This window comes from Pseudorasbora parva, chromosome 25 (assembly GCF_024679245.1).
Source record: "Pseudorasbora parva isolate DD20220531a chromosome 25, ASM2467924v1, whole genome shotgun sequence".
NCBI classification, from domain to species: domain Eukaryota; kingdom Metazoa; phylum Chordata; class Actinopteri; order Cypriniformes; family Gobionidae; genus Pseudorasbora; species Pseudorasbora parva.
This window is the reverse complement of record NC_090196.1, coordinates 5,769,141-5,789,873: the sequence shown is the minus strand read 5'-3', so window position 1 is coordinate 5,789,873 and position 20,733 is coordinate 5,769,141. Positions and strand designations below refer to the sequence as shown.

Here is a 20,733-nt window from a genome sequence, read left to right as displayed (position 1 = left end):
TTTAGTTTAACGAAATTTTAATTATTTATGATACGGTTTAGCTTAAAATTATTTACTACAGATACTTTTAATTAATCTATCATTCTCGATTATTCACGTCTGATGAGCGCTATTCTCTAAATGGCAAGTTGGCATTTGGCAACTTTTCCTTCTCAAAAATGCATCACTAAACACAGTTTTGTATATTTCACCACAGTGATGATTTATTGCTGCGGTTTTGGTAAGTTAAAAAGATCAGTTGTACAGTTAAATGTTGACATGACAGCTATATATGTCTATTTTTTACAGTCTATGATTAAAGTACTGCTCTCACGGATCAGAAAGCATAAATGAAAATTGTAAACACACATGTAAAAAATATATTGCACAAACTGAAAAAAAAAATTAATAATAAAAATGCTAAATTAGCAGAATAGCAAACACTGTGGTCATGGACAACATAATTTATGTAAATTACAGGTACAACAGAATTGCAATGCATTTTAACGGAGTTTTCCATAATTAGAGGCATTAGTTATTTTATTTCAGCTATTATTTTTGTGTTTTTTTATTTTTTCCATAACTAACACAGTTATTGCTGTCATAATATATAAAATATTGATATGATATAGGCCTTATAATGATGGTCTAAGGACGTTTTTCTCATTATCACTTCTGCACAGTGCTGTTTTATTTATTTATCTCCCTATCAAAAAGTACCATTAAAGTGCCGCCATATTTTTTACATGGATAATACAATAGAGTTTAAGTCGCCTACCTTTAAGTACCGTGTCCTTGGTTGAGGTAATTATAGGCCTATGGTGTATAATATAATTTTTTTTTTATAGGAAAACCTCCATCACAGAGTTGAAGTTTGTACGACTCTTCTCAAAGCTTTATGACAATTGAAGTAAGTAAGTAGACAACTTATTGTGCCCAAGCATAGTATCTGATGCTTTCATGAAAGACTCTATTGGCACAAAAACCTCCATATAATAGTGACGTACAAATCATTTTTTGGGGGCTCATTTGCACACCAGGGACCAGATTTACCAACAGCTTTACCTGGCACAAACCCTCTTTAGGTGTTAAAAAAAAACTACTGTCAGGATTTTCTAACGACACGCAGTGAAACATCAGCACTAAAAAGGCATGGACAGGGTTATTTTTGCACCTGATCTTATTGCATATTGTAGGAGTTTCCCTTTCAGATTCAGAAGGTTTGCTTTCCTGTAGCTCAACCAGTCGAGCATGGCGCTAGCAACTCTAAGGTCATGGGTTCGATTCCCAGGGAAAGCAAGAACTGATAATAATGTGAAATGTGTACCTTGAATGCAATGTAAGTCACTTTGGATAAAAGCGTCTGCCAAATGCATAAATGTAAATAATCCAGATTTACCAAATTAACTTGCATCTGGATTGCACGAAAACTTTCATATGCAATGTCCAACTCATTTCCGAAAACGACACACACAAATGGAAATGTTGTTCTTTGTGTCATCTACTTCAATTTATTCTCTGTCACACATGTAATAACCAGTCTGAAAAACCTGCTACACTCAAAATGTATATAAACTGCTACACTCAAAAACCTATAAACGGCAAGCCCAGAGGGGAAAAATACAGTGCACACACATAAACACACCGAGCACCAGAATGTACCAAATGAATACATCATGACAGGATCAAATAAGCTCAATACAATTATTACCTTCATTTCTCACTGAATCAGTCAATCAGCTTTATTTATATAGCGCTTTTACAATGATGATTGTTTCAAAGCAGCTTCACGGTGTTAAACAGGACAATATTGCAACAAAATTTGATTTGGCTAGTTTGATTTGGATAGTTTATAGTATTAAATATGACCTAATTAATACATTTAATTTGTATATTTAGTTGAATAACCTGGATCATAATTTTAGTGTCCCCAACTGAGCAAGCCAAGCCAAAGGTGACAGTGGCAATGAACCAAAACTCCATCAGGGCATGATGGAGAAAAATAAACCTTGGGAGAAACCAGACTCAGTCTCAGAAACCAGACTCAGTCAGACTCGAAACCAGACTCAGAGAAACCAGACTCAGTCAGACTCGAAACCAGACTCAGAGAAACCAGACTCAGTCAGACTCGAAACCAGACTCAGAGAAACCAGACTCAGTCAGACTCGAAACCAGACTCAGAGAAACCAGACTCAGTCAGACTCGAAACCAGACTCAGAGAAACCAGACTCAGTCTGGTTTCTCTGAGTCTGGAGAAACCAGACTCAGAAAAAGCCCCGTTTCCACCAAAATTACCCGGAATAATATGTACCAGGAACTTTTCTCCCCCCCAGACCTGCAGCTGTCTGCGTTTCCACCGCGATCTAAAGTACCGAGAAGATTAGGCAGATTAGTCCGGTGATGTAGGACTGCGCGCGACTGCTCCTCCAAGTCAGTGACGTACAGTAATAATTTTTGCGTGTACCGATTGAAAGATTCAGATTTCACCACAGTCATTGCCTGGGTTGTGTATGTGTGGGGCAGAGCTATCAAAATTGGGGCGAGACCCTTTTGGGGGTAGTGGCGTGTTTGTGTTGGTGATTTGAAATATCAACATCAGTTACCATAAAGCGCTTACCCCAACTTTAAATTACAATTACTGATTACACAAATTCTTGCACCACCAGTTCTTTGAGGGACACCTGTGACACTTGCCCATAAGGAGAGTCTCGCACTCTGGTCAGCTCGTCCTGTAATTGGGCCACAGGCAGCTCAAGACTGTAGCCCAAATCAACAAGAGCCTCCAGCAGGGGCCCTTGATACTGCCGGAGCTCATAACGTCTCACTGTGGGCAGAGCTCTTCTGCCAGTTTGAAATGCTGCGTCAAAGTCTTCTAGATCCCTCTGACACACCAATATGGCGCACAAGGTTGGTATCAACAAAGTAGGGTTATGAGACAGTTTCTCCTGGAGTACTAACACCTTCTGCAGGCCCTCGAGGGCGCGGGAAAAGCGCCCCCCACGCAGGAGGTTATATGCATCTTTTAGTTCCTGATGAGTGAAGAATGCTAGGAAGGCTTGTGATTTTCGGACGAACCGGAGGGAGTAGAGCTGAGTGAGATAGTCTCTGAGGGCTACGCGCCGCTCAGCGATGTTCTCCTCTGAGAAGTTGCCCGTCATTTTCTTCCTGGGCATCACGATGTCTTCCATTTCCTCACTGAAGTCCAGCAGGAGCTCCTGGTGAAGGTGAAGGAAGTCCGAATAGCGTCTCTCGATAGTTACACGCTCACAGTCGTAACTGCCCGAGCGGATCACCACAATCTGGTACACCTGAGGGACAGGAATAAGCTGTGAAGGTAGAGCAAATATGGAGGAGGCATGAATCAAAGACATGTACAGCTAACAGTTTTAGGCCCTTTCACACTGGATGCATTTTTGATGTGCGAATAATTTGCGCAATGTTTTTTTTTCCGATCAGCTGTTTGTGTAATGAGCGCTTCCACACCAAACGCGAATGTGCTGAGGCGAAAAAAACGACATTTATTTCGTTTCGATGTCGATTTTTTTTTACTAGCGGCGACAAAAACGGCTTTAACCAATCACATAAAAGGAAACAAAAGTGAAGAAATGTCTAGTTGATGTTACAAGCTATTCAATCAACTTTAACCTTTGCCAGGCATGGCATTTCTCATGAGATTGCAACTGTAAACTGTACAGCTGCAGCTGTGTTTGCCCACTGTATGATACAGACAGCAATAACTTATAACCTTTTATAAATAGTTGATTTTTTTTCTTAACATTGTGTCCGCGATTATGGAAAGTGAACGTGTAGCCACCAGTAGGCTACGTCTGTGGCACTGAAATGTTTACATGTGACTCGACTGGAAACATCTGCTCAGATCGATTGATTCCCTGAAGTGCGCGGTTTGTCTCGTCAGATGCGCTGCCGTCTCTGGAGGAAATCCTCAAATTTTCCCACAGACTTTAGAAAGTAAGTGCTGAACTGGCCATGATAAAGATTTAGCTCCTGTACAAGATTAGCATCCTCCCCTTCAGACTCTGTTCTATAAGACTGGCTGCACCCAAACCTTCTTCTTGGTCCTTTAAATAAAATGAAAAGCTCGTCTTCACTGAATGATGAAGTGCCCGTGTTTTCTCGGCTGTCGCCGCGAATGTTGTGTAATGTTGGAGCTCTTAAACGTCGCAAATTCGTGTCGCGGCTGATGTGAATGGTTTTGACGCGAAATATTCGCTTATTCGTTACGCTTTTCCGTTGCGCGTCCGTTGTGAAAGGACCTTTATGCGTGGTACACATTGTATGAATTTGGGCTGTCCCAGACGAAAGATTACCAATCGTGATGATTTCTATGGTCATGGCTCCTAATCGGTGGTCGTATGTCGAACAGTGAGAGAAATTCAAAGACGGCCGTTGTCACGGTCAAAGATAGTCTGCAATCATTTTCTGACAGTCACATAAATTTAGCATGATCATCTCACTATGCGTTTGCTGCTACGACCTCTACATCTGACTAGCCAATATAAATGGCGTATTGATCAACATGACATGGCACCGAAACAAAACAACTTATCTTAAGCTCGGTTTACAAAATGGCATGTCTGGTTGGCCTCTTTTCCCTAGCCATGACCACATCCATATTTTTTTCAGCACACATTAAAAACCACAATTGCCAAAGTGTGATGCATTTTTTTTCTTTTTGTTTACCACTAGTGCATGCTGATGTTTTATTCTTCGATACTACCTTGCATTGTAGCCTACGATTCAACAAGTGTCATTTTCGTATCAGTCTATATACTTGTACACCAGTTTATTAGATCCATGTCGTACAGTGTGATTTTTAATTATCTTATAGGATAACCGGAATCACATAGTCTTTAGCGGACATAAGGGAGTGCTGTAGTACTTGGGACCGGACTTGAGTCTCGAGTCCAGGACCATATTTTCCTAGTCTTGGTCTTGTCGTGGACTTGGGAGCATTTGGACTCGACCTTGACTTGAGACCGAGTCTGATCTCAACTGCTATAACTGTGGATAAGTTTTGTTGACTTGTTCATATGGTATAATATTCTCTGTGCTATCGTGTCTCTAGACTGGAGTAGCATATAACTTTAACTCATTTAAATACTTGTATAAAAGTTACAAAGCTTTTTACAAAACTGCTGTCACTTTAAGGCTGAATGCACGGATCCAATACACTAATACACTTCTGATAATCTCCCAACTTTACTCTTCTCTTTCTCCCAGATGTTTATATTTTACATATTTTATAAGACATGCACCTACTATGCCAACTAAACTAAACTAATCTTGATTTTGTTTTAAACTGAAACATACTTTCAAAGTATGGCTATGGGTGCACACACTTGTGCCTAAGAACCATCTTCTTCCATTTTTCTATGAATCAGTGTTCAAAAAATGTTGGGAAAATGTATATGACCCTATAAGAGTGACTCCTGATAGACTGTCTGAAACAACAATAACAAACCGACTTTCAAAGCCGTTACAGAAACGACTTTCGACCTTGATGGAAATGTAGTGGAATAAAAATAATACTCAGGTAAAGTACTGATACTCAAAAGGTGTGCTTAAGTACAGTACTCAAGTACATGAGTTTAGTTATGGTCCACCTCTGTTATTAGGCAATGCCTTTTACCCACTGAGATAGCAGTAATTCATTTTAGTCACAATGGATAATATTACACCACCCAAATATGTATTTATTTCCATCTAACTTCCGTCATTGCAGGCTGGTTAAGCCTATAATCAGTGATTAGTGTAGCCTGCTTAAAGTGGCATTATACAGTGACATGTGTTTTTTTTAGCCATATCAAAACAGTAATCATGTGCACAGGTAAATTTTACCCACTTGCGGTTTTAGTGTTAAAGGGTTAATTCACTCAAAAATGAAAACTCATCCATGATTCACCTACCCTCAAGCCAATTCTTTTAGAGGAATACAATCGGAGAGACACTGATCAGGCATAACATTATGACATTATGACTAATATTGTATTGGTTCCCCTTTTGCTGCTAAAATCCATCAAGGCATAGACTCCACTAGACCCCTGAAGGTGTGCTGTGGTATCTGGCACCAAGATTTTAGCAGCAGATCCTTTAAGTCCTGATAGTTGCGAGGTGGGGCCTCCATGGATCGGACGTGTTTGTTCAGCACATCCCACAGATGCTCGATTGGATTGAGATCTGGGGAATTTGAAGGCCAATTCAACGCCTCAACTCGTTGTTGTGCTCCTCAAACCATTCTTGAAACTTTTTTGCTTTATGGCAGGGCGCATTATCCTGCTGGAAGAGGCCACAGCAACCAGGGAATAAAATAAAATACACATGGATGAAGGACCCAAGGTTCTCCAGCAGAACATTGCCCAAAGCATCACACTGCCTCCACTGGCTTGCCTTCTTCCCATAGTGCATCCTGGGGCCATGTGTTCCCCAGGTAAGCGGCACACACACCCGGCCATCCACGTGATGTAAAAAAATGTCATTCATCAGGCCGCCTTCTTCCATTGCTCCGTGGTCCAGTTCTGATGCTCATAGGCCACTGTTGGTGCTTTCGGCGGGGTCAGGGCACCCTGACTGGTCTGTGGCTATGTCAGAATACACAACAAACTGAGATGCTCTGTGTATTCTGACAGCTTTCTATCAGAACCAGCATTAACTTCTGGAGTAGTTTGAGCTCCAGTAGCTTGTCTGTTTGATCAGACCACACGGGCCAGCCTTCGCTCCCCACGGTCATCAATGAGCCTTGGCCGCCCATGACCCTGTGGCCGGTTCTCCACTGTTCCTTCCTTGGAGCACTTTTGATAGATACTGACCACTGCAGACCGGGAACAGCCCACAAGAGCTGCAGTTTTGGAGATGCTCTGACCCAGTCGTCCACCCATCACAATTTGGCCCTTGTCAAACTCGCTCAAATCCCACACTTGCCCATTTCTCCTGCTTCTAACACATCAACTTTGAGGACAAAATGTTCACTTGCTGCCTAATATATCCCACCCACTAACAGGTGCCGTGATGAAGAGATAATACGTGTTATTCACTTCACCTGTCATAATATTATGCCTGGATATTTAAAAAAAATACTGGCTCTTCCACGCTTTATAATGGCAGTAAATAAAGGATTTGATTTTGAAGCCCAAAAAAGTGCGACTCCATCATACAAGTAATCCCCGCGGTTAATAAAGGCCTTCTGAAGTGATGCGTTTGCGTTAAATAGATATTTAAAACATTACAAACTAAAATAACTCTCTTCCGACAGACAGCCGTACGCATTAATTTACATTGAAAACTCCTGACCGATGCATGACTTACTGACAAACATGGAAGCGCAGAGGATAGAGCAAATCAAAACACTGGTCACAAATTAGAAGTCTGAAATTAAAATTATTTAAGAGAAATGTCGGAGGATTTCAATATGTGAGAAGAGGAGCTTGAGTTTGTTGCCCAGCCCTTTTGTGGGAATTTTAAGAAGCGTCAAAGCTTACGCTTTTCCTACATCAAGTCAGGGGTCTCTCTTTTCCTGTAAGTCGACTTGCGTAGGCCGTCTGCTGGAAGCTAGTTATTTGAGTTTATAAAGTTTTAAATATGGATATTATTCTTACACAAACCCATCGATTCACTTCAGAAGGCCTTTATTAATCCCCCAGAGCTGCGTGGAGCATATTTATTATGTATCTATATATTTCCTGCCATTATAAAGCTTGGAAGAGTACATTTTTAATATAACTCGTCTGAAAGAAGAGGTCATCTACACCTAGGATGACTCGAGGGGGAGTAAATCATGGGCTAATTTTCATACTTAGGTCAGTCCTTTAAGAGGCAGAGCAAGTTATTACATTTTAATAAAAGACTATTGAATAATGGAATGACATTAATAACAAAACTAGAATTCACTATGAGCTTTGATATACCACGTATTTGGACATTGTTTGCTCTCTGATGCGGGCGCTGGGGATGTCAAACAGCAGTTTAACACTCCTGAACTCCTGCTTGACGGCTCTCCAGTGCTGCTGCAGTTCTGCTGTGGTCAGACAGGAGGCGCTAAAGCCCACATTGGCCTCGTCAGCTGTGAGGAGGACACATGAAATCAACGGTGACCACAACACACAATCTCAGTTACAAAACAAAGACTCTGTGAAACTGACCATTGTTGTGTAATGTCTCCTCCTGTGGTGAGGAAAGTTCTGGAGGTGACAAAACCGTTTCTTCAGCATTCACTGGCTCTGTGCCGTGGGTTTCAAGCTCTTCCTCCATAACAATGAGCTAATTTAGCTTTCTGCGGAGGAATTTAACAGGTTATTACCACAACTCACATGGAGTCATCATTTCAGATAACATAATGAGGCAGATCACCTTCTGACCTCAAGCAAGTTATTGGAGTATGAACATTTTTAATTTATTATAAATAATAGTTCTCAAATGCACTAAGCTGTGGATTCTCCAAATAAATATGGCTCTGAAAATACTAATTTAAATAACCGCAATTGCATTTCTTTCATTTATTTGTATGATTTTTCAACTATACAGTGTTGTGTGTGTACATACAGGTCCTTCTCAAAAAATTAGCATATGTGATAAAAGTTCATTATTTTCCATAATGTGATGATAAAAATTAAACTTTCATATATTTTAGATTCATTGCACACCAACTGAAATATTTCAGGTCTTTTATTGTTTTAATACTGATGATTTTGGCACACAGCTCATGAAAACCCAAAATTCCTGTCTCAAAAAATTAGCATATCATGAAAAGGTTCTCTAAACGAGCTATTAACCTAATCATCTGAATCAACTAATTAACTCTAAACACCTGCAAAAGATTACTGAGGCTTTTAAAAACTCCCAGCCTGGTTCATTACTCAAAACCGCAATCATGGGTAAGACTGCCGACCTGACTGCTGTCCAGAAGGCCATCATTGACACCCTCAAGCGAGAGGGTAAGACACAGAAAGACATTTCTGAACGAATAGGCTGTTCCCAGAGTGCTGTATCAAGGCACCTCAGTGGGAAGTCTGTGGGAAGGAAAAAGTGTGGCAAAAAACGCTGCACAACGAGAAGAGGTGACCGGACCCTGAGGAAGATTGTGGAGAAGGACCGATTCCAGACCTTGGGGGACCTGCGGAAGCAGTGGACTGAGTCTGGAGTAGAAACATCCAGAGCCACCGTGCACAGGCGTGTGCAGGAAATGGGCTACAGGTGCCGCATTCCTCAGGTCAAGCCACTTTTGGGCTACAGAGAAGCAGCACTGGACTGTGGCTCAGTGGTCCAAAGTACTTTTTTCGGATGAAAGCAAATTTTGCATGTCATTCGGAAATCAAGGTGCCAGAGTCTGGAGGAAGACTGGGGAGAAGGAAATGCCAAAATGCCTGAAGTCCAGTGTCAAGTACCCACAGTCAGTGATGGTCTGTGGTGTCATGACAGCTGCTGGTGTTGGTCCACTGTGTTTTATCAAGGGCAGAGTCAATGCAGCTCGATATCAGGAGATTTTGGAGCACTTCATGCTTCCATCTGCTGAAAAGCTTTATGGAGATGAAGATTTTGTTTTTCAGCACGACCTGGCACCTGCTCAGAGCCAAAACCACTGGTAAATGGTTTACTGACCATGATATTACTGTGCTCAATTGGCATGCCAACTCTCCTGACCTGAACACCATAGAGAATCTGTGGGATACTGTGAAGAGAAAGTTGAGAGACGCAAGACCCAACACTCTGGATGAGCTTAAGGCCGCTCTCGAAGCATCCTGGGCCTCCAGAACACCTCAGCAGTGCCACAGGCTGATCGCCTCCATGCCACGCCGCATTGAAGCAGTCATTTCTGCAAAAGGATTCAATTTTTTGAGATAGGAATTTTGGGTTTTCATGAGCTGTGTGCCAAAATCATCAGTATTAAAACAATACAAGACCTGAAATATTTCAGTTGGTGTGCAATGAATCTAAAATATTTGAAAGTTTAATTTTTATCATTACATTATGGAAAATAATGAAGTTTTATCGCATATGATAATTTTTGGAGGAGGACCTGTACATATATAATCACACTTAAATTTGCTTTGATATGAAAAACATTTGTAGCATTAACATACTTACAATTTTACTGTCCTTTATATCATAATCAGTTGTGACTAAATTATGAACCTTAAGTGATTAAATGATTACATAACTTATTCATAATGGCTCATCTTACCCCACTGGCATATCTTAGTATCCAAGCTATTCTTGTGAGGCAAAAAATTTAAATAATGCTGATTGGGGAACTGATTATTTCCTGTAGAAAGTTGGTTCCTTTTTCTTCAGACTTCTAGCATTTTCTGGTGGGGAAAAAAATAAAAATAAAGAAAAATGTCAAATTTACACAACAGATGTATCCCATTGCATGCAGTGAAAGGGCACACATTTATCCAGGAAATACAACTATAAATAGCTAAACCTCTAAACGAAATGGCGAGAAGACTTGTGAAAGTTGTAGGTAACAGAAGATGTAACGCCTCCACAGCAAAACACACTGAAAATATAGAGAAATTATTGACCCACCTGTGCAAACAGTTCCAATCATCAGAAAACGCTAAACGTGCTGTTGTGAAACCTTTAGTTTTGTAGTTTTTCTCGAAGTGAGGATTTTCATGTTTTCTGTTACTGTTGTTCATTTAGGCTGAAGCTGAACTTCGTTCATGAGGAAGTGAAACCTGAATGAGGGAGTGTCATTTTTCCTCACATTGTATGTTGAACACATTATCATTGGTTTTCATACTATGCATCTGCACTCAGCCATGCAGAAGTCAAGTGAAACAATGACATACACTCAATATATGTTGCTGGAAACATCATAGAGGTGCTGGTCCATGAGAGCAGCGTTTAAATAAGAGCCTGATGTGAAATATTCCCCACAATGTTACACCACCAGCAAAGCAACTGCTGAGTGGATCTTTGATATTATATTTGTATTATGTATTTGTCCAATAGATGGTGCTGTTCAGTTAAATTATGGTCAAGTCAAAGGAGGGCTGTTCTGGACTGTGATGGTCTGTATACTTATTTTATTCACAGAATTTATATAAATCAGCCAGTTAACAGTATGGGTATAAAAGCCATTTACTAAAATATTTAAACAGATATGCTTATCCTCTAATGCAACAGTATTGCTACTGCTAAATTAAACTAAAACTGTTACAAATTGTTTTTGTCTTTGGAAGAACACCAAAGTCCATACTGTTAAATTGTGGTTGGATGAAAGGTTATTACATCTGGGGGGTGGGGGGGGGGGGTGGAGAAACTGGATCAGTTTGATAAGAGTTGGTTTCTCCTTCTCCATTAGCTTGATAGCGTAGCTTGAGTAACTGTAGCGTTAATGTAGCTTGACTTAAGCCCCTGTGGTGGGGTGGGTGGTATGGGAATTGTTTTGCTTTGCTTTGTCTTTTATTGTTTTGTTGTTTTTTGTTCGTTTCTTCCTTGTGTTATAATGAGGAATCATAAAAGCCATTCTAAGCCAACTATTTGATTCTTTAAGAGGCCTCTGTCCTCCACTCATTACCTGTATTAATGACACTTGCTTGAACTCAGTATCAGTATAAAAGACACCTGTCAACAATCTCAAACAGTCAGACTCCAAACTCCACTATGGCCAAGACCAAAGAGCTGTCAAAGGACACCAGAAACAAACTTGTAGACCTGCACCAGGCTGAGAAGACTGAATCTGCAATTGGTAAGCACCTTGGTGTGAAGAACTGTAGGAGCAATTATTAGAAAATGGAAGACATACAACACCACTGATAACCTCCCTCGATCTCGGGCTCCACACAAGATCTCCCCCCGTGGGGTCAAAATGATCACAAGAACGGTGAGCAAAAATCCCAGAACCACACAGGGGACCTAGTGAATGATCTGCAGAGAGCTGGGACCAAATGAACAAAGGCTACCGTCATCAGTAACACTACACCGCCAGGGACTCAAATCCTGCAGTGCCAGATGTCTCCCCCTGCTTAAGCCAGTACATGTCCGGGCCCGTATGAAGTTTGCTAGAGAGCATTTGGATGATCCAGAAGAGGATTGGGAGAATGTCAGCTGAAACCAAAATATAACTTTTTGGTAAAATCTCAACATGTTGTGTTTGGAGGAGAAATAATGCTGAGTTGTATCTGTGTAAAAGATTTTGAGTAAAAACCTCCTTCCATCAGCAAGGGCATTGAAGATGAAACATGGCTGGGTCTTTCAGCATGACAATGATCCCAAACACACCGCCCGGCCAATGAAGGAGTGGCTTCGTAAAGAAGCATTTCAAGGTCCTGGGTTGGCCTAGCCAATCTCCAGATCTCAACCCCATAGAAAATCTTTGGAGGCAGTTGAAAAACCGTGTTGCCCAGCGACAGCCCCAAAACATCACTGCTCTAGAGGAGATCTGCATGAGGAATGGGCCATTCTCCATGCAGAAAATGTTTGACCTCAGTCATTGCCAACAAAGGGTGTATAACAAAGTATTGAGATTAAGTTTTGTTATTGACCAAATACTTATTTTCCACCATAATTTGCAAATAAATACTTTACAAATCAGACAATTTGATTTTCTGGATTTTTTTTCTCATTCTGTCTCAGATAGTTGAAGTGTACCTATGATGAAAATGACAGGCTTCTCTCATCTTTTTAAGTGGGAGAACTTACACAATTGGTGGCTGACTAAATACTTTTTTGCCCCATTGTATATACAGATCAGATTGGTATGAAATGCCATTTGATCAATATAAAAGCATAAGCACATGAGAATTGATTTATTTGTGTTAGCTTACCATGACCCAGGGTTCTTGCCAACCTGATCTCTCGAGAAGAGATAGCTTTAGCGAAAGTGCAATTTTCACACAAATTTTGTACGATTCAAAAAATGTTCTGAAAAAGTTAAGCATGAAGCTCCATTCATTACCCCTAAACCAACCCGATCACACATAAATGCGTATAAATAGTACGAGTGTGCAATGTCGTGGAATGTATACGCCAAAACTCATTTTGGCGTGCATATGCTACGCTGTTTTTCACGTGCATATGATACGCACTTTATGGCGTATATATGACACGCTCTTGGGTAGGTTTAGGGTAGTGGGGTGGGGGGTTCGTATGTATAATACGCGTATCATATACACGCGAAAAACAGCGTGGCATAGACACGCCAAAATGAGTTTTGCCGTATACATTCTACGACATTGCACATTTACTATTTATACGCATTTTCGTGAGAATAGCCTGCCCTAAACATATAGCCCTCAGTGCACGAGAGCAGCTATTATAAAACACACGAATGAGGTTATGATTAAAAAAAAAATCTAAATGGTTAAAAACTGTTTTGTTTCTCTTGCTGTATTATCCCTTGTATACAATGTGGTTACTGTGAAAACAACCACATTTTACCAAACAAAACGTATATAATAAAATAAACAGAACATTATCGGAACACTAATAAATACAGTTGCCATTATAATTATCGTTCCTGGTGGGAGCATAAAACTTTACCATTAGTGCTTGGTGTGAACTGGTCTTAAATGTGCACACACATCTTTGCATAGGAGGAAACTTCCAGAAGTCACCAAAAAGTGAAATTTGTTCTATGACATACTCTAGTAGTTTTTTTTGGTTTGCTTGATGGATGTTTTTGAAAGTTTCTTTGCCATCAGATCAGGGTTGTATCTCGATGAGGGTGCGCGATACAGGGCAGATTGTGAGGCTGAATGAGCGTCTGAAAGGCTCATCACTGTATGGGACAAGGACAGCTCTGTGATCTCTGGCCCATCTCATTTATACAGGCATAAACACATAAACCCCACATTGCTCAGAGAACAATGACATCAAGCCAGTTATTTTAATACACCCCATTGTGTCTGACGTGCCAGGCTGAGCCTTGGTATCTATTTATTAGTTTTGATACATACATATTCTATTGTTCGCAGCATAATTCCTGTTTTGTTCACCCGGGGTGGTCTGGGATCAGCGCGGTCCAGCTGGGAGAAGTTAGACTGCCTCATTGTGGTTCTCAGAGGTTCACTGGAGATGGGATGTTAATCAGACATGTCATTTGAAATGTACAGTTTTCATACTAGTATTGGGACACTTTAACAATAGTTTCATTTTACTGAATTACAAATTATCAATTTATTTATTTATTTATTTATATTAAACAATTGTTTGGCTTTAACTTAGCCTAAAAATGATTGCATGGCATAAAAAAAGCATTTAAAAGTCTCTTCAAGGTTAAATGACATTGAAACTATACAGCTAATTTATGATCTCCTGAGCTGATAAACATGACCATATGCCAATGTGTCATGCTGATAAGATTTTTCTTCACAGCATTTATGAATTGTGATGCTTTGTTGCATTAACATGTGCTGTCTGCTTCAGGCATAGGCATATATGTCCCTGAAAATAAATAGCTGTGTATATCGGTCCAGCTGGCTCAGGTCACAGAAAATATCATAGCTGGACCATTCTGGGACACACAGTTCCTGCCAGGAAAACTGATTAATATTTGGCTTCAAAAAATGACATGAGGATGATGTATAGCTTTATCTTCGCATCATAACACTATGAAGAGATGAATAGCCTTGAGAGAAGATTGCAAATGTAAAGTGAAATAAATTAACATATCTATATTACAAGAGAAGGGTTTCAGATGAGACACATATTCAAGGGAAACAGGTACTCGAAAGAAACAAACAAACAAACAAAAGTAGGGCGGAACTTGATTTTGTCTATTGGGAATTGATTGGATAATAGTGCATTTTTTTAAGCATGCATTCACAGAAAAAAATCATTTATAATAAATACAGCAAAATTCCAGTAAAAACTGTCATTTTTGATCTCATGGTTGTCCGTTTTTGAGTTTGATTTAGTTTCATTGGCCCTCATTTATCAAAAGTGCGTACACCAAATTTCCAGCGTACACCTTGCGTACACCCAAACCCACGGTGACTTTGAGATTTATCAATATGGACGTTGGCGTACGGCACGCTCAAATCCTCCGCCAGCTCAGGAGGTGGTGTACGCACGTTTGAGTTAGTGCGAAAATGCGCAGAAAAACAATTCCTAACACCACAAAACGCACTGACAAAGATATCCTATATGACCCACTGTAAAAAACCACAACAACAACATTTAGTGTTTATTTTTGTGTAACATGAACGTCAATGTTTAATTTGTGTGACTTTACCAAAGCGTTTGATCTGTAGGCATATGTATTCCTCCAGTCGCGAGCCTGTGCGCTTTATCTGACGGTTCAGGCCCGCCTGGCCCGGCAGCTGCGCACGGACTGGGACTAAAATAATTCAGACTGACAAAATAATAAAAATGGCCTTCTTCTTTTAAATAATAATAAAATCAATAAAAACGGCATTTTCTTCTAAATAACAAGCGTCATTAAGAATAATAATCATAATAATAAGAAGAAGAATCTTACAAATTGTCATGTAATTATTAATGAGAATGAATCTTACTCCACATCACATCATCATCACTATTGTACACCCCAATACATGCCGTGATACGAAATTAAATGCTAATTGTTTCAAAACGTGCTGTAAAATAATGCATTGTGATGGTAATTTATCATCCAAACAGCTTAAACTGCTGGAGTGCGCTTCTCAACCCCCACACTAACAGTAGCTACTCGTAATTTGGGTCCATATTTTGTTTTTGTGAGCGCCTTTAATCCCACTCTTTAAACTCCCAAATAAAACAATTTCGTTTTTTTTTTCCACTTCCCTGGTGAGGGTCTCGATGGGCGCGTCTCAATCATCTCAATAGTTCAGTAGTCAGAGCACTGATCAGGGAGTCAGCCCATTGACTTATGTCCTAATCAGTGCCCTGACTAAATAGACTATAGATGATTGAGCGCGCCCGATCTCCACGTCGGAGAAGTTTCGCTTCTTTGCCGTCTTCTGTTTGTCCATGGCGTAAAATGAGGGCGTGCGGGAGGCGGAGACTTGAATATATAGGGCCGTGTTATTCTAATGACGATCGTTTTCAGCCGCGGGATTTATCAAGGGCAAGTATTGCGTACACCTGAATTGCAGAGATGCGCACAGTTTCATAAATCAGGCGGTGAGAGGAGTGTAAGCATAATCTTACGCCAACATATACACCCGTTTCTACGCAAGATTGATAAATGAGGGCCATTGTGTTTTGTTTTTGTTTTTCATGTGTTCCTGGTAATTATTCATTTCTTTAATTATTAGTTTCTGGTTATTACTGCTGTACTTTTCTTATTGTGAGTTTCTGTCGGATTTATTATAGACCGGTTTTGTTGTAATTTCTGTGTTGTGCATCTATTACAGCCACCAATTGTGACAACGGTGACTTTAACGTGTATTACATGGCTTTCTGAAATACCTAATTCTTAGTTCAATTAAGATGCATTCATGCCATGGCGGAATTACTGTAATTATGAGATTCCTACTAGGGATGTCCCGATCCAATCACATGATCGGAAATCGGGCCCGATCACGTGATTTCAGACTCGATCGAAATCGGACGTTACATGCCGATCAGGACTCGGATATAATGTATATTCTGGGGTGAGGTGAGCATGATGACGCATCAATAATATGGGTTGTAACTTGAAAATAATGCTTTATGTATGTTTCTGTAGATGGATACACGTGCTCGGTGATACATTACAACAGCGCTAATAACACCCATGTATATTCGCCAGAAGACGCGAATGAGACCGCGCGCGCTGATCTGTCTGCATCATCCGAAAGCGCGCACTCGTCTCACAGCGCGCAAATATTGAGTTCTCTTTCAAGACTTGCGCTTAAACGGACCAACTCACACAAGAAATGTGTCAACATGTCCATCTTGATGAGTATCCAAGCAGACATAGTCTGAATATGCCTTAAGAGGACTTTATAGTCGAGAAAGACGAAGCAGAGCCTTCCTTCAGGTCTTAAAGGGGCAGTAACCTTTATTGCTGTCTGTTTAATGTCAAACAAAAGATAAGGAATCACTCACTGCTCTTGATTAAATAGCTTTTGTAAGGATTATTCTTTAATTTAAACAGTTAAATATGCAGCTATTTTACATATGATTAGCCTACTTTATTCAATTTCTCTACCTAAAAACTAATGTTAGACCTATAAAAACCTGAAAAGCATTGTTAATTACAATTCAGTCAAATTACACTTCAAATATTTTTTCCCCAAAGTTGATTTATGTCATTGTAGGCAGTTATCATCACGATGATTTCATTTCAAGTGTTTGTTTTTTAAAATAAGTTTAGTTTTAGTTAGTTATTTGATGCTATAAAAACGGCTGTGTGATGTCATGATTGACAGCTATGATCGACGTCTTCTCTGACTGAAGTTGTCACTGAGGCACTAACAGATTTTTTCAGGATTTTTGGGAGCAGATTATTTAATTTAATTTAATTTCCATAACTGTTTATTTCACACCAACATAATTAATTGTTCTGCATCTGTGAGAGTATGGGTGTGCTTTTGATATCGCCGTTGTACTTCCTGCTCTGCGCAACTCCGGTCCCAGACTTTTTTATATTTACTGTAGCACTAAAATCCAAAAGTGAAGAATTTGTTATTTATTACTTGATTGTTCAATCTACCTCACAGAAGTGCTCTGTTTGTTAGAGTTGTTGAATGTTAAAATAAGGTGAATAAAATAAAAAATAAGGAACATCCTGGTTCGTTTTTTCGCTCTCCTTTATTCTTTTTTTATGTATTATAGAAGTATCGGATCGGGACTCGGTATCGGCAGATACTCAAAATCAAATGACTCGGACTCGAGGGCAAAAAAACCTGATCGGGACATCCCTAATTCCTACTCGTAAAAAGCATTTACATCCTCATAGAACTCACACAACTTGTAAAGTTGAGCTCCAACTGTACCAAGTGACCACTGTGGTTTAATATTGGTCTTGATCATTTTGCCATAAAAACCTATAATTCCGAGAACAGCTCAGAGTAATGTCATGGGTTGTAATTATGGTTATTCTTTGATAATGACTGCCATCAATTGCAATCCTATATAACAGACTTTTCATCCGGGTATTGGAGGTGGGCGCTTTCATGTCTCTTGCATCACACCATGGATGAGTCTTCGCTTTCTTGTTTCATTCAAACACAACTGTTGCCATCTTGTGCCTCATTTATCAACCATTTACTGTAAAATCAACTGGAGGATTTCAAATTTAACAGTAGGTCTTGTTGCTAGAATGATTTTATTTATAAACAGGTAATAAACAGGTAAGATTTTATTCTTTTATTCAGATTTTATTTAAATCAATATTTAATGTCTCTGTTATTATTTATGTGGTGAAAAGCTGTGTAATAAGTATTACAACTTCCCTGTATCCATATCTGTCTGTTTTAACTTCTGTTTGTTTATCTGTCAGGGTTTACAGTATTTTGTGATGTCGCAGGTTATGCATGTAACCATGGTTCCCTGAGAAGGGGTACGAGACACTGCATCCCCATAAGGACATTTTTGGGGAATTCCTCCAGAATGACTGGTGTCTGAAGCACGTGTGAAAACATTATAATGCACTTGACACTGGTCAGCAACAGCCTATGATGTACTACTGGTTGCGCCCGTGAGTGTAAAAGGGCACCTGTAGAACACTTCATTCACTTCTTTGTCTGAAGGAGATGTGCACAGGAATACCTGAAACATGGCAAAGATACAAAGCGTCTTATTCCCCTTATCAGGTACCCATGGTTACATGCGTAACCTGATACGTTCCCTTTTGAGTAGGAACTCGCACTGCATCCCTTAGAGAAGTGTTTTTTAAACCGGTCCTGGGGACCTCTTAGTACCGCACATTTTCTATGTCTTCCCTCATTAGACACACCCCATTCAAGTCTTGCAAGCTCTTCTAATGAGCTGATAAGTAGAATCAGATGTGTCAGATGAAGGAGACATGCAAAATGTGCACTGGTGAGGTTTCCCCAGGACAGGTTTGGGAACACCTGCCTTAGAGGACACTTTGGGGAATGAATGCCTACTCCGCCATGCTAAAGAAGAAGTCTACACAGGCTTTAAACTGGGTTGGGTTGCAGACCTCTATGCTGAAGAGATAAGTGCCTCATCGACTGATACTAAAGTCAAAGATCCTAAAGGAGTCCCTATCCCTGAGGTGTATACCCTCTCAGAGAAAATCCTGGCTTGCGCCCTTCTTCACTTCCCCCCAAGGTTGAGTCAAAAAAGAAACTCTCTACATTCCATTCTTAGGACAGCTTCCAAAGAGGCTAGTCTAGAGCCTAATAACTCAGAACTGCTATCTCAGCCGAGCTCTGGGGACCGGAGGCCTCAGCAGGATAACTCTCTATAGTGAGAAGAGGCCTAGCGATGCTCTGGTTTAGGTGTAGCAACCAAGGAAGCTTACAGAGAGCCTAGCAACTTGGCCCCTGGGAGCGCATGAGACGGAGGCCTCAGCACTATGTCCTACACCTGTCAAGGTGGCTACAAAATTAGGCCTGCAGCTTGACACAATATCAGACGGCACTCAGATGGAGCGGAGGCCTTTAAAAGATTGACTCTCTAAAGCGAGGAGTGGCCTAACAACAGCTCCAACCCAGGAGTACCAAGAAGGTTTAAAGAGATCCTGTAGCACTTCCTCAGTACTACCTTTTGAGGAGTGGAGTCCTCAGGAGGAAGACTCTATAAAAAAGGAAGTATCACACCTCTGTAAAGGCAGTATTCAAGAAGACTCACAAAGAGCCAAACAACTTGACACTACTGCCTGGCCATGCTCTAATGACAGAGATCTCTGCATAATGACTCTCTATAGCGAGAACAATTCTAGGTACGCACTGCACTCTTACCAAGGAGGCTTCGCAAAAGTTAACAACTCAAACCAGCTATTCAGGAGCGAAGGCTTCATACTCTCTATAGCGAGAGGAGGCCTAACAATGCTTCCTTCTGAAAGCAGTAGCCAAGAAGGCTCGCAAAGAGCCCTACAGCTCAGCACTACTGCCTGCCGAACTCTGGGGACAGAGGCCTGAGTATGACAACTCTCTAAAGTGGGTGGAGGCCTATTGGCACGCTATACTCAGAACAGCTTACCAAGGAGACTTACAACTCAGATCCAATATTCAGGCAGAGCTCTAGGGAGTAGAGAACAGTGTCTCTCTATAATAAGAGAAAGCCTAACAATGCTCCACTACTGCAAAGCCAGAAGCCAAGCAGACTCAGCAAACTGCCTAGCTGAGCTCAGAGAACAGGGAGGTGGGGTTAAAGAGCCCAAAAAGGTAAACTTCCTGTTAAATTCCTCTGTGCTCTACAGACAACCCCCAAGACCAATCTTGCTTCACCGTAATGGTGGCCATGGGACCTGAACTACGGAGTGCAGGCGCTCAACACTCATCCCTGAAGAGATAGTCAAACCCAGGTAAAACCAAGCACACATTCAGCCTCCCCAATACCTAAACGTGTGTGCTTCTTACTTTGTATTGAAGACAAAGTACAGGATGACATTTTCTACAGGTGTCTCCTTTATACTCACGCTCAGGTATATGGAAAGGTAGGACCCAGATGCAGAGTGAACAAGGAATTTATTGACAGGACAGTTTGACAAGGCACAAGAGGGTAGTGGAGGAGTGACAGTCCAAACATCAGGGCCAATGGGGAACAATGACGGTGACTGCTGGAACCAGCTCCAGGATACAGCAGGTCAAAGAACCCCTGTGGACTTACCAGGCCAGGTAGATGGTGGAGGTGAAGACAGGGCAGGACGCAACGAAGCAGAGATCCATTACT

General features: G+C 40.6%; 1 protein-coding gene across 2 annotated transcripts; it reads right to left on the bottom strand.

Annotated features, from left to right (window-relative positions):
- Nucleotides 1-217: 217 nt before the first annotated feature.
- snx20 (sorting nexin 20) lies at nt 218-10,862 on the bottom strand. Of its 2 annotated transcripts, none has more exons than XM_067436936.1 (5): nt 10,522-10,862; nt 10,175-10,298; nt 8,136-8,266; nt 7,902-8,056; nt 218-3,305 (listed from the first exon to the last, which is right to left on the bottom strand). In XM_067436936.1, the coding sequence occupies exons 3-5, from the start codon at nt 8,242-8,244 to the stop codon at nt 2,622-2,624; spliced, it is 948 nt and encodes a 315-aa protein (XP_067293037.1). In that variant the 5' UTR covers nt 8,245-8,266; nt 10,175-10,298; nt 10,522-10,862; the 3' UTR covers nt 218-2,621. The 2 variants fall into 2 exon arrangements, with proteins under 2 accessions (XP_067293037.1, XP_067293038.1); XM_067436937.1 differs by having other exon boundaries at nt 218-3,287; nt 10,522-10,858.
- Between the last annotated feature and the right edge of the window lie 9,871 nt (nt 10,863-20,733).